This window comes from Capricornis sumatraensis, chromosome 15, assembly GCF_032405125.1.
Source record: "Capricornis sumatraensis isolate serow.1 chromosome 15, serow.2, whole genome shotgun sequence".
NCBI lineage: Eukaryota > Metazoa > Chordata > Mammalia > Artiodactyla > Bovidae > Capricornis > Capricornis sumatraensis.
Window position 1 is genome coordinate 70,268,274 of NC_091083.1, and position 15,132 is coordinate 70,283,405.

At 50.4% G+C, this 15,132-nt stretch overlaps 1 protein-coding gene across 1 annotated transcript in view; it reads right to left on the bottom strand.

The window, feature by feature from the left end:
- Positions 1–287: 287 nt before the first annotated feature.
- TGM2 (transglutaminase 2) overlaps positions 288–15,132 on the bottom strand; it is a 34,979-nt gene continuing 20,134 nt past the window's right edge. Inside the window, exons 8-13 of the mRNA XM_068987046.1 lie at positions 14,428–14,531; positions 12,515–12,757; positions 10,462–10,734; positions 4,587–4,747; positions 3,456–3,592; positions 288–2,793 (exon numbers count right to left, since the gene is read on the bottom strand). Coding sequence (XP_068843147.1) covers positions 2,643–2,793; positions 3,456–3,592; positions 4,587–4,747; positions 10,462–10,734; positions 12,515–12,757; positions 14,428–14,531 — 1,069 coding nt within the window. The 3' untranslated portion in view covers positions 288–2,642. The remainder of the gene's footprint in view (positions 2,794–3,455; positions 3,593–4,586; positions 4,748–10,461; positions 10,735–12,514; positions 12,758–14,427; positions 14,532–15,132) is intronic.

Below are 15,132 nucleotides of genomic sequence, written 5' to 3' on the forward strand. Positions count from 1 at the left end.
GCTCGGTAACACAGTGTGGTAGCCAGTAGCCACCTGAGGCCACGGAGCACTTGAAATGCAGCTAGTCCTAATTGAAATGGGCTGTCAGTATAAAATATATACCGCATTCCAAAGACTTTGTATGAAAAGAAGAATGTAAGATATCTCACTCATAATTTTTATGTTGATTATGTGTTGCAATAACAATGTTTATTATACATGCTTATTAAACATAGTATGTTTCAGACATATTAGGTTCAACAAAATACATTACTAAAATGTATTTTACCTGTTTCTTTTTTTTAATAGGGCCACTAGAAAAATTTAAATTACATATATGACTTGCATTTGTGGTTCACATTATTTTTCTACTGAACAACACAGGTCTTAGGGGAACTGAGTTGAAACACATCAATTGACTAATTCAGCATTTATTAGGGTCTGTTTAAGAGATACTTGATCCCCACCATTGAGGACTTCAGACAGGAAGTGAGGGGCAGGTATATCAACATGGAACTAAAAAGCCACTGTGATAAATGTTTGAGTTGGTCCATGTTCCAGGGTTCTGAGAAGAAATCTGGGTAGTCTTCACAGAAGAGGTGACTTTAATGTGAAGCATTATAAAATGAATAGGAGTTCATAAGCTGAGTAAGGAAAAAAAGAGCAGTATTCCAAGGTAAGAGGTTGAAAGTGCATGGGATGTTAGAAGAGAAACAGGCACTTCATTGTGATCTGAACATGGCTGTTTAGAGATGGGATTGGAGACGGAGCAAAACAGTTGTAGAGCCTTGAATACTGGTTAAATTTAGATCTGAGGGAGGCACTAAAGCTAGGGAAAGGCTCTTAGCATGAAGTGGCTTGTCCAGATGCTAGATGAGCTCACCCACTCACTCTCCTCAAAAGCATGATCAGACCTTGTTTGAATGTGAAAAATAAACTTTTATTTCAGTGCTCGCTGTTTGTGGCTCAAAAGCACATCTACTGCTTGCTTGGAACCCAAAAGCATTTATAAAACCATAGGGAAATAGAGCAATATTTATATAGAATGAATATATACTGGCTCATCTTGTGTTTCTCCTTGTGCAAAGCAGAAAGTTCTAAGTGTATCAGCGTGACTTTCCCCAAGTCCCTCTCTGGGGCTTGGGGGCTCCCTGGAGGCTCTGATCCCACTCACAGAATTCTCTCCCACTTTCCTTCTCCAGGCTGAGGGAACCCCGGTCACATGGAGAGAGTGAGGAATAAAGTCAGAGAAGGCAATTCGTGGGGTCCCCGAGCTCAGTCAGGGGGGCAGGGGCTGTGTTCCAGGACTCTGGCTCTTCAAAGAGGAGATGGCTAAGATGCCAGCCTTGTTGGTGGGTGATCAGCATAGGCAACTAAGGCTATTGTGAAGTCTAGGCATTGCGGTGGGCAGGCTCATGGTTAGGAAGAGGGTTTCTCGGGGGGGGTCTCTTTCCCCCTAGAAATGGGCTCCCAAGGCAGGTGCCTGGGCACAGGTGGGGGACCCAGACACAACTGGGGACAGGAAGATGGTCATGGTTATGGTCTCACACTTCGAGGCATCCTGTGACCCAAGGCTCCGTGAAGCCTGGGAGGACAACCTGCTGTCATTGGCGAGGCTGGGTCCTACAAGGCACCGGAAGTGCAGAGCTGGGAGGGCCTTGGAGATGAGCTGGTTCAATCATTCCCTGTGACCAAAGAGGAAACTGAGGTCCAGAGGAGGGGAAGGCAGTAGCTGGCCAGGCCTGGAGCTCGAACCTAGGACTCTAAGCCCTCCCTGTCTCCTGTCCTAATTGGATCCTTTTTGATCAGGTTCCAAATGGCCTCTCTGACGCAGCCAGGTCAGGGCTGGAGTGGTGGATGGGGCCCTGGATGCAGAGTCAGAAGGGCCAGGCTCCTTTCTTGTGCCTCTACATTAGCCAGTCTTGCAAATATCCAGGATCCCACGGGACCAGGGCCAGCCGCCTCCCTTCTCCAAGCCCAGTCTCCTCAGCTCCCGCTCTGCAGTTTCCCGTGGGGACTGAATGGGCTGATGGGCGTGGGAGCACCAGTAAGCCCAGGAAGTGCCGGGCACTTACTAGGCGCCTCGCCATTGTGAGAGGGTGGGGGAAGTATTGGGTCAGGGCTGCTGCGAGGTGAGGGGACTTGGGGTGTGGTCTGTTCCTGGGACCCTCCCCATCCGCACCTGCTCAGGCTCTGCCAAGGGCCCCCGGGGTCTGGGCTCAACCTGGGGAAGGGGTTCAGGGTACTCTAGGGAGCTGAGTTCCTTGATCTGGTCACTGGGCACACTTTTTTTGCCTGCTCCCAGGAAAGGGGCTCTGACGTCAATCAATCAGTTTGGCAGGTGGTCAGTGGCTTTTTCAGGGGCCTCTAGGCTGGTAAGGGAGGGGGAGACGGCCTACCCCCTAGGTCCAGTCAGCCAAGAGGAGGGCTCTCACAGTGCAGGCACAGAGCCTCCCTCACAGGTGAGGGGCGTGGGGAGACAAGCTCGGGGGTCAAGGTGGGCGGGAAGTACATTCGATTCCAAAGGGCCCCCGCAGGCAGCCCACCCCTGCCCTGAGGTCCGGGGCCCAAGGAGGGGCAAGTTTTGCTCATTAGCTTGGGATACAGACTGGGGTCAATTTGGGGGCCCTCGGTGGCTGAGGTGGGGCTGGCACGAGGACCCCTTAGGCGGGGCCAACGATGACGTTCCTGAAGCCCTTCACGGCCTTCAGCCTGTCGCTCTCGAAGTTCACCACCAGCTTGTGGCGGCCCACGTACAGGGGCAGCAGGTCCACCCTCACCTTGACTTCCTCCCCTGCCTCCACGGGGTCCGGGCTGGGAGAGAGAGAGAAGGAGGGTGAGCAGAGGGGCCCTGGCCTGGTCCCCATGATGAGGCCAGGCCGGGATGACACGTGACTACTGAGATCTCAGCCCAGTGCCCCCACGGATGTACAGCTGAATAATGACAGGATAAAATGGGCCCTGCTCATAACTCTCAAGGGCCTGGGCCATCCGGCCTCCTGTGTGTGTATGAGAGTGAATGGTGTGCCAGGGCATAAAAGTGTGGATGCTCACGTGACCACATGCATGAAAATGCACTGAGCTGTACCTATGTGATTTGTATTGTATACTGTATGCAAATGATATTGCAACAAAAAAGTAAAAAACAAGTGTAAATGCTCATAAGCATAAGTGTATATAGACAATTATCTGTGAGGGTACACGGCATAGGCATGTGTGTACACCTGTGTGCATGGGAGGACCTGTATGTCCTAAGGCAGGGGTTTAGTGACTGAATGTGTACCTGTTCAGGTGTGTGAACCGTGTGTGCAGGATGCAGCTGATATGTGGGTGTTTGGACGAAGACCAGTGTGGGTGAGTGTGTGGGTGATGAGAGGAGGGGGTTATAGCCCAGGGCTTGGCGTCCAAGGGTACCCGTCCCCTCCGCGAGCGTCCGCCCTCTGCTCCCGGCCCTGGGGGGAGGGATGGGCACTTACACATCCACCGTCTTCTGCCCCTCAATCAGGCCCGACCCCTCCACAGTGAAGGTGCAGCCCGACAGCGCCTCGGTGAGCGGGTTCCGCAGAGACACCTCAGCCACCAGCTTGCGGTTCTGCTTGGGCTCACCTAGGATCTGGAGGAGACACGGGGCGGATGTCAGGGGCAGCAGAGAGGGAGAGGGGCCCAGAGCCCCTCCAGGGCAGGCACGGTCCCAAATGAGCCAGGTCCATCTCTGCAGCAATTTGGCCCCATGTCTGCACAGCTCCGCCGCTGTCATTCCTCGCCTCGCCCAGAAAACACGGATGATGACTCCTGCCCAGGCCTCCTCCTTCATGGAGGTGCAGAGAGGCTCCACGTGACCCACAGGATGTGTAAAGTGCCTCCTTCATTCTAAGGTCTGGGGTGGAAAAATCAGAGGCTTTGGAAGCAGGCTGATCTCTGTCCCTTCCTTGCTGTGTGACCTTGGCAAAGATACCACCTTCTCTGAACTTTGGTTTCTTCACAGGAGAGAAATGCCTGACTGCAGGGTTCTCACGAGGATTCACTGAGCTAACATATGCAAGATTCTAGCAGACTGTCCGGCACACAGCACTCACTCCCGACCCCGCCACCCCCTGCCCTTTACCATTTATTTGTAACGGCAGCACTTGGGGACCTGGGGCTGAGACTGCTCCAAGTGAATCACTGTGATGACCATGATGACGCTGATGGTCAGTATTAATCAGCTTTTACTGCACCCTCATGACATGCTGGATACAGTCTATGTGTTTCCTGTAGACGCACAGCTAATCCTTATAACACCCATTTTACAGATGAATAGACTCCAGAGTCTGAGCCCTTAACAACTCCACCCCTTCCTGCCCCACCAGGGCCCCAGGACCTCAGAATCTTGCCTTAGGAGTTTAGCTTTTAAGGGCCCACAGTTCTGAGATCCCTAAATGTCATGATCCTACTACTCTGGGATGTGCGGATTCATTCCTAGAGGCTGTGAGTCCCAAATTCTGTTTCACGATGCTTTTCTCTGATGAAACTAGATCTGAGGAACCCTGGGGCATCAGAGATCTTGAGTCTGTAGGGAGGGAGGTACATGCAGGTGTGGGATCTGGACCTGGGGACTCAGCCCTTACCCGGATCTTGATTTCTGGATTCTCCAGGTAGATGTCCCTCTCGGCCAGCAGGTAGCTATTGGCAGCCGGCTCAATGAGAAGGCCCCGTACCTTGATAAGGTTCGATTCGGTCAGGCAATCACAGTACTTTTCGTAGAGGATTCGAAGGGGAATGCTCTTCTCTGCAGAAGGGGAGAGGGGAGAACACTCATGCCATCTGAATTGTGACCCCCACCTCTCCTATGGCACCTCCACAAGGCACAGAGAGGGCAAGGGATGAACTTGAGGTCACACAGCTGGTGAATGACTGGGCGGGTCCCAGCACTTTCTCCCACCTGCCCTGGCTCTAGCACTCCCAGGAAGGAAGTGGGAGGAGTGGCCTGGGTTTTAATCCTGCCTCTGCCCTTTGCTACCTGGGGGTGCTGGGTGAGTCACCCTACCTCTCAGGATGTCCATTTCCCCCAAGAGGTTGGTGGAATTGTACCCATTTTACAGATGAAGAAACACTTCTGCCCATAAGTGTTCAGAAGGGGAAAGTTGGTCCTGTTTGGACCACTGACTGACTGTGTGAGCCTGGGGAGACGACCTCCCTGCTCTGTTTCTGCTTGTTCCCTCTCTGTTCCCAGGAGCATCTGGATCCCATAGGGCAGAGATAAGACCAGAGATCAGTTCAGAGCAAAAGTCACACAGCAATGGGGGTGAGAACGAAGCTGGCAGGGCCAACCTCCCTACTGCAGAAAAGCAAAGTGTGGATCTCAGCCCTGTTTCTCAGACAAGAACACGGAAGCCCTAGGGCACCAGGGTCAGCTTGTGAGAGGCAGGCAGGAGCAGTGGAAAAGGGCACAGGAACTGGACTGATTATCCACATACCACAGAGAAAATTCGGTACACATACACAGTGGAATATTACTCAGCTATAAAAAAGGATGAAATAATGTCATTTGCTGCGACATGGATGGACCTGGAGGTTATCATACTGAGTGAAGAAAGACAGAGAAAGATAAATATCAAATGGTATCACTCATATGTGGAATCTAAAGAAATGATACAAAGAAACCTATTTACAAAATAGAGATTGAGTCACAGATGTAGAAAACAAACTCCTGGTTACCAGTGGGGGGAGGGGAGGAGGTGGGATAAATTGGAAGACTGGGATTGACATATACATACTATATTTAGACTGCTGCTAAGTCACTTCAGTCGTGTCCGACTCTGTGTGACCCCAGAGACGGCAACCCTCCAGGCTTCCCCGTCCCTGGGATTCTCTAGGCAAGAACACTGGAGTGGGTTGCCATTTCCTTCTCCAATGCATGAAAGTGAAAAGTGAAAGTGAGGTCGCTCAGTCGTGTCCAGCTCTAGTGACCCCATGGACTGCAGCCTACCAGGGATTTTCCAGGCAAAAGCACTGGAGTGGGGTGCCATTGCCTTCTCTGATATTTAGACTAGATAACTAATAAGAACCCACAGGGAACTCTATTCAATACTCTGAGATGACCTGTCTGGGAAGGGAGCCTAGAAAACAGCGTATATAAGTGTATAACTGACTCACTTTGCTGTACAGCAGAAACGCAACATTGTAAATTAACTATACTGTAATTTTTTTTAAAAAAAGAGCGAGAGACTCCACAGGCTTATGGCAGGCCCTGCTTGTTCACGTGGTCACAGAGAACTTTGGGAGAAATCTTTTCTGTGTGTGTGTGTGTGTGTGTGTGTGTGTGTGTGAGCTGCTCAGTCATGTCAACTCTCTGTGACTCCGTGAACTGTAGCCCGCCAGGCTCCTCTGTCCATGGGATTCTCCAGGCAAGAATACTGGAGTGGGTTGTCATTCCCTTCTCCAGGGGATCTACCTAATCCAGGGATCAAACCCAGGTCTCCTGCATTGCAGGCAGAGCCTCCCCCATCAAACAAGAATGTTGGAAGGATGGTGCTGAGACTCCGTGGAGCCCAGTCAACCATGATGGGAGATGCTGCTTCCTTTTTTTCTGTCATCTGCTCCCTTCCTCCCTGCAAGAGACTCGAGTTTCCTAAACTCCAGTCATTCGCGTGATGTTTCACACGTCTGAGTAAATCCTCATTATCTGCTCATTATTTTTCTTTCAGTCTGCTCGCTTCATACTTTTCAACCTTTTCTGGTTAGGGAATCTTGTTACCATTATTTGCAGCAAACCTGTCTATGTACCACAAGTAGGAGGAAGCTGGTAAAAACAAACACCAGCAAACAAAGTCAAGTTCATTCAATTCAGGCTCATATTCTTGTCTGCTGAGCACTCTGAGTTCGGGACCTGAGTTCGCGGTTAATGAGGGAGATTAACAAGGGTCAGGGGTGCTCAGGCCAGTGAGCACCCTCTGGGAGGTCATCTACAGGACCGTGAAGGCCTGAGCAGACAGCCACCTTCTCTCTGAGTGGGTCAAGGCCTAGGTCCTGGCCATGCACACTTGGTGTCCCCTTTCCTGCTCTCTGGAAAATGAGCGCCCAGCCCTCTCGTCACTCATTCCCCGGGTGGACCTGCCCCAACCTCAGCTCTGATGACATAGAAGGGAAAAAAAACACAGCTTCTGCCAAAAAGGACAAAAAGAAGTGAAAAATTCCTGGGTCAGGACTTGGTGGAGTGGAGTGGAAACTCTGACCAGTTCCACAGAGAAGAAGGAAAACACGGCTCTCCAGGAGCCTGGAGGGGGTGGCCCCCACTGTTAACTTTTCCAGGAGGCTGAGGTCAGGGTGGGACTGGACCTTTGAGAATTGCCATCCACAGGCTAGGGGCCTTGGCCTGGCTTTGGGCCAGCACTGGCTGAAAGAAAGAAACGTGTGCGGTTAGTGTCACTCATTCCTTAGATGGTCCCTTTGATCATCACAGCGATTGTGCTGCCCCACCTGGAGGGGTGAGGGCCCCAGAGAGAGGGGGCGCGGGCAGGAAGGGGGAGAGCCGCAGAGCCAGGAGGCTGGGGTAAGGGCTGCTGGTTTCAGTTCAGTTGTCCTAGGCCTGGCTTCCTGTCCACCAGCACGTGGAAATCCCCTGGATCTTATCATCAAAGCATAACCAGCAACTCAGCCAAAGTTCAGGGTCTCGGAGGGTGGGAGAATCAGTCTCAGGGTAACCTTGGCCTGGGAGGCCTTAATAGCGCATCCTGGCCTAACCCCACCTTCCAGCTTGAGGGCAACACCCCGGACTGCTGCCATCCTCCGCCTTCTCCCGACAGATTGTGCCGCTCGGGGGTCTACGGAGCAGGTGGGACCCCTCTGCTATGAACACTTTCCCAGGAAGAGACACCAGCAGGCGTGGCTGAAGCAGAACAATGCTGTGAGGAGCCGAGATATATCTGGGAGGCGAAGTGTGACTCAACAGCAGCCCGGGAGGAAGTTACTCTGGCATCTTGGTTCAGGTTGGGCTTCACCTTATGAAACATATTCCAGGAAAGACCCTTCCGCCCTTTGAAGCGGTGCTGAATGTGAGGAAGAGCTGACTCGTGCATTCGCACAACGGGGCTGGCACTCTCCAAAGATGAACCGGGTCTCTCTTGCCTTCGGAGGTGGCCCCAGCTCTGTTTATGGAGTGGGTTTCCTCCCTGAATCAACCTTTTACTTAAAAAAAAAAAAAAAGAAAAAGTGAACCAGCCTTTCTTCAAATAGGGAAGCTGAGGCCTGAAATAGAGAAGAGAAATACCCAGGAGCTCACAGCCTGCAGGCAGAATTGCAGAAACTAGGACCTGGGTGTATCCCAAACGTCCCACACACCTGGAAGGCTGGAGTCCTGCCCCTGACTTGGGGCCCGGAGGCAGAGTTGAGACCCCCATCCTCTGGACACCAGCAGGGTTGGCCATGACTCAGGAAGCTCTGAGCCCAGCCTGGAAAGCACTGTCCGGCATAGCAGCTGTTCAGCAAAGGTGCTTCTTGTCCTCCCCACACCTATCTGCGCTTGCTCAGTGGGGCGTGAAGGGCCCCACCATGGCCGGGCACCATTGTACATCTTCCAGATCTCTCCAGAACACACATCTCCTTCAGTCCTCAGAGCCACCCGCGAGGGGCGGGTCAACACCCAAGACTGACAGCTGAGTGTGGTGTGATGCCCGAGGCTATACATCTAAAAGGTGGGAGAGGTTCTTCCCTGGCTGTGCAGTAGTTAGGACCTTACACTCCCAATGCAGGGGTGCAGCAGTTCGATCCCTAGACTGGGAACTAAAATCCCACGTGCTGCCTGGTGTGACCAATAATTAACAACAATAATAGAAGGTGGCAGAGCCAGATTCAAGGCCAAGTCTGGCCTCTGCATATGCGTTTTAGCAGTGAAAGTGTTGGGGCCCTAGCTCTGGTACCAACTGGCTCTGCCCCCAAGGCTTCCCCGCTGCTCCAGGACCCTGACCGAGTCTGCTCTGTCCTGGAGTACAGCTCCAGGAGTGCCTGCCGTGGGCCTGAGATAAAGGCCCTAGAGCTGACTGATGTTCTACTGAAACCACGCTGTTCCCAGGTCCCCTCCCAACTCTAAGACTCCCCTGTCCTCCTCATGACCGTAGGCTCCAAACGCAGAAGCCAGGAAAGGGCCGCTGCGGGAGTTGGGGGAGAGACCAGGCTCCACGCTGCATCACTAAGTGACCTCATCAGCCACAGCCCCGCTCAGGGCCTCCGGCTTATTTTTAGGGAGATAACCAGGCGTGGTGACAAAGCAGGCAGTGAAACGGATCAAGAGGACAATGACTGTGCAGGCGGCCGACCAGGAAGAAAGAGCAACAGAGGCTCAGCCCAGGGGTGAGGGCTGGGTGAGCTGCCAACATCATCTCAGCCCCAAACATGGAAGAGGATCTGCTCCCAGGGAGGCCCAGCCAGGCCCTGGAGCATATGTTCATGCATAAATGTGGGGTCTAGAAGAATGGCACAGAAGAATCTATTTGCAGAGCAGGAACAGAGACTCAGACATAGAGAATGGACAGGTAGACACAGTTGGGAGAAGTGTGAATTGGAAATTTAGGATTGATATATATACACTACCATGTGTAAACTAAATAGCTAATGGGAAGCTACCGTATAGCTCAGTTCAATGCTCTGTGATGACATAGAGGGGTGGGACAGGGAGCAGGGGGTGAGAGGGAGGTCCCAGAGGGAGGAGATATATGTAAACATACAGCGATTCACTCTGCTGGACACAGAAACTAACACAACAACGTAAAGCAACTATACCCCCAATTAAAAAAGATAGAAACCTAAGAAGAGAAGGTCAAGGCTTTTCCCATCACTGCTGGAGCAACACTGTCTAATATGGCATCTTCCGGCCACATATGGCTGTTTAAATGGAATGAAAACTTTAGACCCATAGTTGCACGAGTCACACTGCAAGCGTTCAATAGCCACATGGCGCTAGTGGTCACCGCACTAAACAGCACAGATATAGAGCATTCTCATATCTCCGACAGTTCTCTGGGCACCACTAGTCTTCAATCTCTTCTCCCTGAGCCTGAGAACCTCCAGAGGAATAGGAGAGGTTCTCTAAAGGGCTCTGGGGAGAGACAGCTGCAGCGTGAGTTACTAGAGACAGAGGGAAGGAATGTGCTGGAAGGGGCAGTAAGTAGAGAGTCTGGGAAAGCAGTCAGGGGTCACATGAAGATGAGCTGAAACATAACAGAATAGTTGCTGCAAGTACAGGTTCAAGTTTCTATCCTGTCACTTCCTACCTGTGTGCCATTAGGAAAGCTACTTAACCTCTCTGTTGTCAGTCTTCTCAACCTGAAAACAGGGGCCATAAAAGAATCCACCTCCTACTTCTGTTATAAGAAGGAACTGGGTTGCTATTTATAAAGTGCCAAGGATAAGACCAGCCCCGCAGTGAGGTAGATTGTACATGCTCAATGCTCAGAGCACGATCCAGTCAGTGTGGTCAACAGCTGCTCCAGGAACACAGAACCTTACCGGAGTAGGGCTCCAGGGAAAGGCTGAGCAGATCCTTGGTGCCGCACTCAGGTCCCAGGATCCCGTTGTAGCTGACAGTGCGGGCACAGAGCAAGAGGCGGCCAGTGTGCTCCTCGGGGGTGCTGTTGGTGATGTGGGCAAAGACGTCGAAGTCGCAGCCCCTGTTCATGCCCTCGCCCACACGGATCCGCATGGCCACCCCTGTCTCCTCTTTATCAACCAGTTTGTTCAGGTGGTTGGCTCTTGTGAAGGCTTCCCTCTCCTCTGGGGACCCTGTGGGGATAGGGTAGAGAGCTTCATCACAGCTGGACAGGGGATCAATGAAGAGGAAGCTGGGGGCAGAGCAAGCTGGTTTCTCAAAGTCTTGGTGACTCAGAGCACCCAGAAGGAGCCCCTTCTTTACATTACTGTGCCAGGAGGAGGAAAGAGTATTTTATTTACTTCCCGCAAGAAAACTCCTATACATCCCTCAAGACCCATCCCCAAATGACCCCTCCTCCAGGATGCCTTCTCTGACTACTTCCCCAGGATGACTGACTCACAAAACCTTTCGGAGTTTCATAGCTGCCATGTTTTCTTTTTTTTTTTTGGCCCACTAGGGTTTTTTTCTGTTCATATGCTTACCCTCTCAAGTCTCTTGGGGACTAAGACTGTGTTTCACTTAATCTTAAGTCAAACCCAGTGCCTACAACAGCGCTTAGTGCCTAGCAGGCACTAATACAATTCAAACTTCCTCACCTCCAAGCATTTGCACAGGGCCTGCTTTTACCTGAAATCCTTTCCATCACTTCTCCAACTGTGGAGTTCTCCAGCAGGACTGCCCCTCCTTTATACCATGTTCTTCTCCCCTATGTGCCTTTTAGTTTTTCCCAAGTGTTGTTGGGTATATATCCATTTCTTCTATTAAATCAACAGCTCTAGACATTTCAGAGGCCAGGGAAAGCATCTTTTCCTTCTGCTTTATCCCTTTCTGCAGGAGCATGGCCACTTCACAGCCAATCCCCAGGCAGCCCTTCAAAGGTCAATGGGGGTCAGATGAGGGCTGTGGTTTCTTAGTCACTTCTGTGACACCTACTGTGCTTGGAACACAGTAGATGCTTCAAATATATCTGTCTATTGAATCGGCCACTGGATGTGCAAACTAAACCACTTTCTTTTCCCACTCCTGATGTAACATTAGTAGCAAAAAGAAGCTTCATCTTTGTGTCTGACTGAGCCCGTCTTATTATCTTTAAGCTTCTTTTGGTCCATTTCTCTTTAAACCTTTCCAATCTACCTTCATACCCACTTCCCCAGCTCTATATGAAACACTGCAACGATAAACACTACAGTTTCTCTTCCATGGAGCTTCTCTTACACGGCCCCTCTGGACTTCCAAGCCTCTTCAGCACAAATACACTGCAGTATAAAGGCATGGAATTGCCCCTCTATTGTAGCTCCCATGACTAATGAGTACTGTTACTAAGGGGCTTCCCAGGTGGCACTAGTGGTAAAGAACCTGTCTGCCAATGCAGGAAATGTAAGAGACATGGGATCAATCCCTGAGTTGGGAAGATCCCCTAGAGGAGGGCATGACAACCCACTCCAGTATTCTTGTCTGGAGAATCCCATGGACAGAGAGGAGCCTGGAGGGTCACAAAGAGTCAGACACGACTGAAGCGACTCAACACGGATGCATGCACTATTAATAAACATGGACATCCTAATTTTTTGTTACGATGCATGCCTCTCTTGTATAACAGCCGTCCCTTCCAGTTTTACTAAGAGTCAAACCAACCAAGAAAGTGAGGCTTAAAAACCAAATGGAATCCTTTTGTGGAATATAAAATTCTTTCCCTAAATGAGAAATCCTTTACCTTTGCCTCCCCACCACACAGTGTGTGTGTCAAATTTGTACTTGTTTCTAAGGAATTTCTTGAAATAGACAGTAACCTACAGATCACTGTCATGAGCAGGCTGCCAGATAAAATACACACACACACATACACAGGCATGCCCACCGGGCTGGTAAAACCAGCTGCTCATCACTGCAGTGATGAGCCCCAGCACCTACCCTCCGGGTACTTGTAGTTGTGGGTGATGTCCTCCCGATCATCTCTGCCCACACTCTTCGTGCTGATCTTCAGCCCCACCACTAGGGAGTGGTTGATGGATTTGTGCAGAGACCCATCGTCCTGCCGGATCCAGTCCACCACGTCAGCGTTGACTTCGGCAAAGACGAAAGGGGCATCGTATTTGGTGCTCAGGTCGCCCTCCTTGATGGCACGAACGGGAACCGGGCCACAGCAGTAAGTCCCTGGGGTGGGGGGAGGAGGAGACAGAGACGGACTTGGGTTGATGGGAGGATGGCATCTCCCAAACCTTCCACAATCAAACCACATGTGGGTAAACCCCGCAAGATGATACAGCGCTTTGACCCAGGAACTCCATTTCTAAGACAGCAGCATCAGGTAAGAACTCAGAACTTCCAGAGAGGAAGTTCCCCATGGTCTAGTGGTCAGAACTCTGCGCTTTCACTGCTCGGACCTGGGTTCAATCCCTGGTCGGGACCTGAGAGCTGGCAAATCTCACAATGCAGTCAAAAAAGAGAATTCCAGGGGACTCTGGAACTCAGCTTCTGGAATTCAAATCTCAGCACAGCCTCCTAGCTGTGTGACATTGGAGAATTCATTTAACCTCTCCGAGTCCTGGCTTCATGTGATGACATTTGTACCTACAAATGAGGACTCACAAACTCTTATCCGCTATGTGTTTGATAAAAAGAAATGTATCCCAAGGCACTTTAGGAAATGAGGGAGCCAAGTGTAGGCAATACTTTACAAGGGCGTGTGTCTGTCTGGTTTCCTGCCCAGAATGAGAGTGGCAGTCAGTGCCCGACACAGACACAGGAGTGTGTGCTGACTGAATGAACAAGAGAACTCAGGAACAAGACAGCTTGATGCTTATCTAGGCGTGGTTTACAACTGCCTCAAACCAGTCACAATTGCAATGTTGAGGATTAGAGGCTGTAGCTATATTACAATGCATCTATCTGATGGAACATAATAACATTCAATTAAAATTCAAATCACAGAAAATGACCTGATACAGATCTGCGAATGCTATATGGAGAAGCAAGGGGGCCAGGAGAAAAGGTCATGTGCAGCCAGTTTTTAACCTGGGGCCCATGGATCCCCCCGAGGCGCAGCAAATAGAATTCAGGAGTTCATGAACTTGAACAGGAAAAAAAAAAAATCACCTCATTATTTTCATTATATTTTGATAACACTTTTTTTTGATTGTGCGAGCAGACCGCAAACCACACTCTTAGGTGTACTTGTGACCTGTCACTCATAAGAACCACAGATATTTTCATATATCTTTATAGTGGTCACAGATAACTGAAAATAGAGATTATGTTCATCTCTATCAAGAGATTAGGGAAATTACTGACTATCACTAGATCATGTTATGTAACACATATATTACTATATCACAAAAATATTTAAATATTTTTTGATAACCATGTTTCAATGGAATTCAACCCTTTTTCCACTCCTGATTTAACATTAGCAGCAGAAAGAAGCTTCATCTTTATGAAGGTATTATATTCAATATAGGTGTTATATTGTGTGCATTTAAAATATTATTCTGAGAAAAGAGTCATTTAAAATTATTGGAAACTGTGTGTAAATGTTAATGAAATTTCTTTCGGGGGAAGAGGACAAAGATGCTATTTGATTTTTTTTTCTTTGTGCTTCTCCATATTTTCTGCTTTTCACAATGTGCATGAATCGCTTTTCAAATTATAAAAGAGGTGTTTCATAAAACACCAACACTCAAAGTTCCTTTGGAGTCAGCCAGGCCTGGGTTAGCATCCCAGCTCTGCCCTTCTCTGCCCTTCTCTGGGGAGTCCCTCAGGTGGGTGGGTCCCCTCCAGTTTCTGTTTCTTCATCTCAGTAATGGGGCCACTCCCGCCCAACCCACCTTCGCTCTTCTCCTGGGGTGTGGGGTCGAGGGCCTGCCACCCCTCGTACCCCGGCTGCAGGTCTGGCCTGGTCATCCACGACTCCACCCAGCAGTGGAAGTTCCTGTTGGGGAAACAAAGCAGAATATGGAGCCGGACTCACACGCAGACATTCGTGGTCATCTCCAATGTGCTGTTCACACTTGCCTTGTCCTAAGCTGAGCCCATCACGTTCTCCCAACACTTTGCTCTTCCTCCAGGGGTCCCAGCCAGGTATTCCTTCCGACACTGAGAGTCATCCTCAACCCCTCAACCCCTCTGCCCACTTCCCTTCCCCTCTCAGTGGCTCTGGAAGTCCAGCTGACTTGACTTCCTAATTTCTTGATTGCCCCTTCTTTTCCAGCCCACAGGCTCTGCCTGGATTCAGGCCCCATCAACACCCACCTGGACCACACCCCACCCCCTTCCTTCTGATCTATCCCCACAGTCATCAGACCACTCCTCTCCAGTCTGAAGCTGTTGGAATCAAGCCCAGACCCCCAGCCTGCAGTGCAGACTCTGGACAAGGCGTTCTCCTTTCACGTGTCCTGTGTTGATTTTCCTTCCTCTTGGCCTTGGCTCCTGCTGTTCCTGCCTCCCTGGGAGCCTCTCCAAGTCCTGTTTCCTTTTGTCCAAATACTGCTCAACTTTTAAACCCAGTTCAGAGGTGACCTTGTCTGAGACAT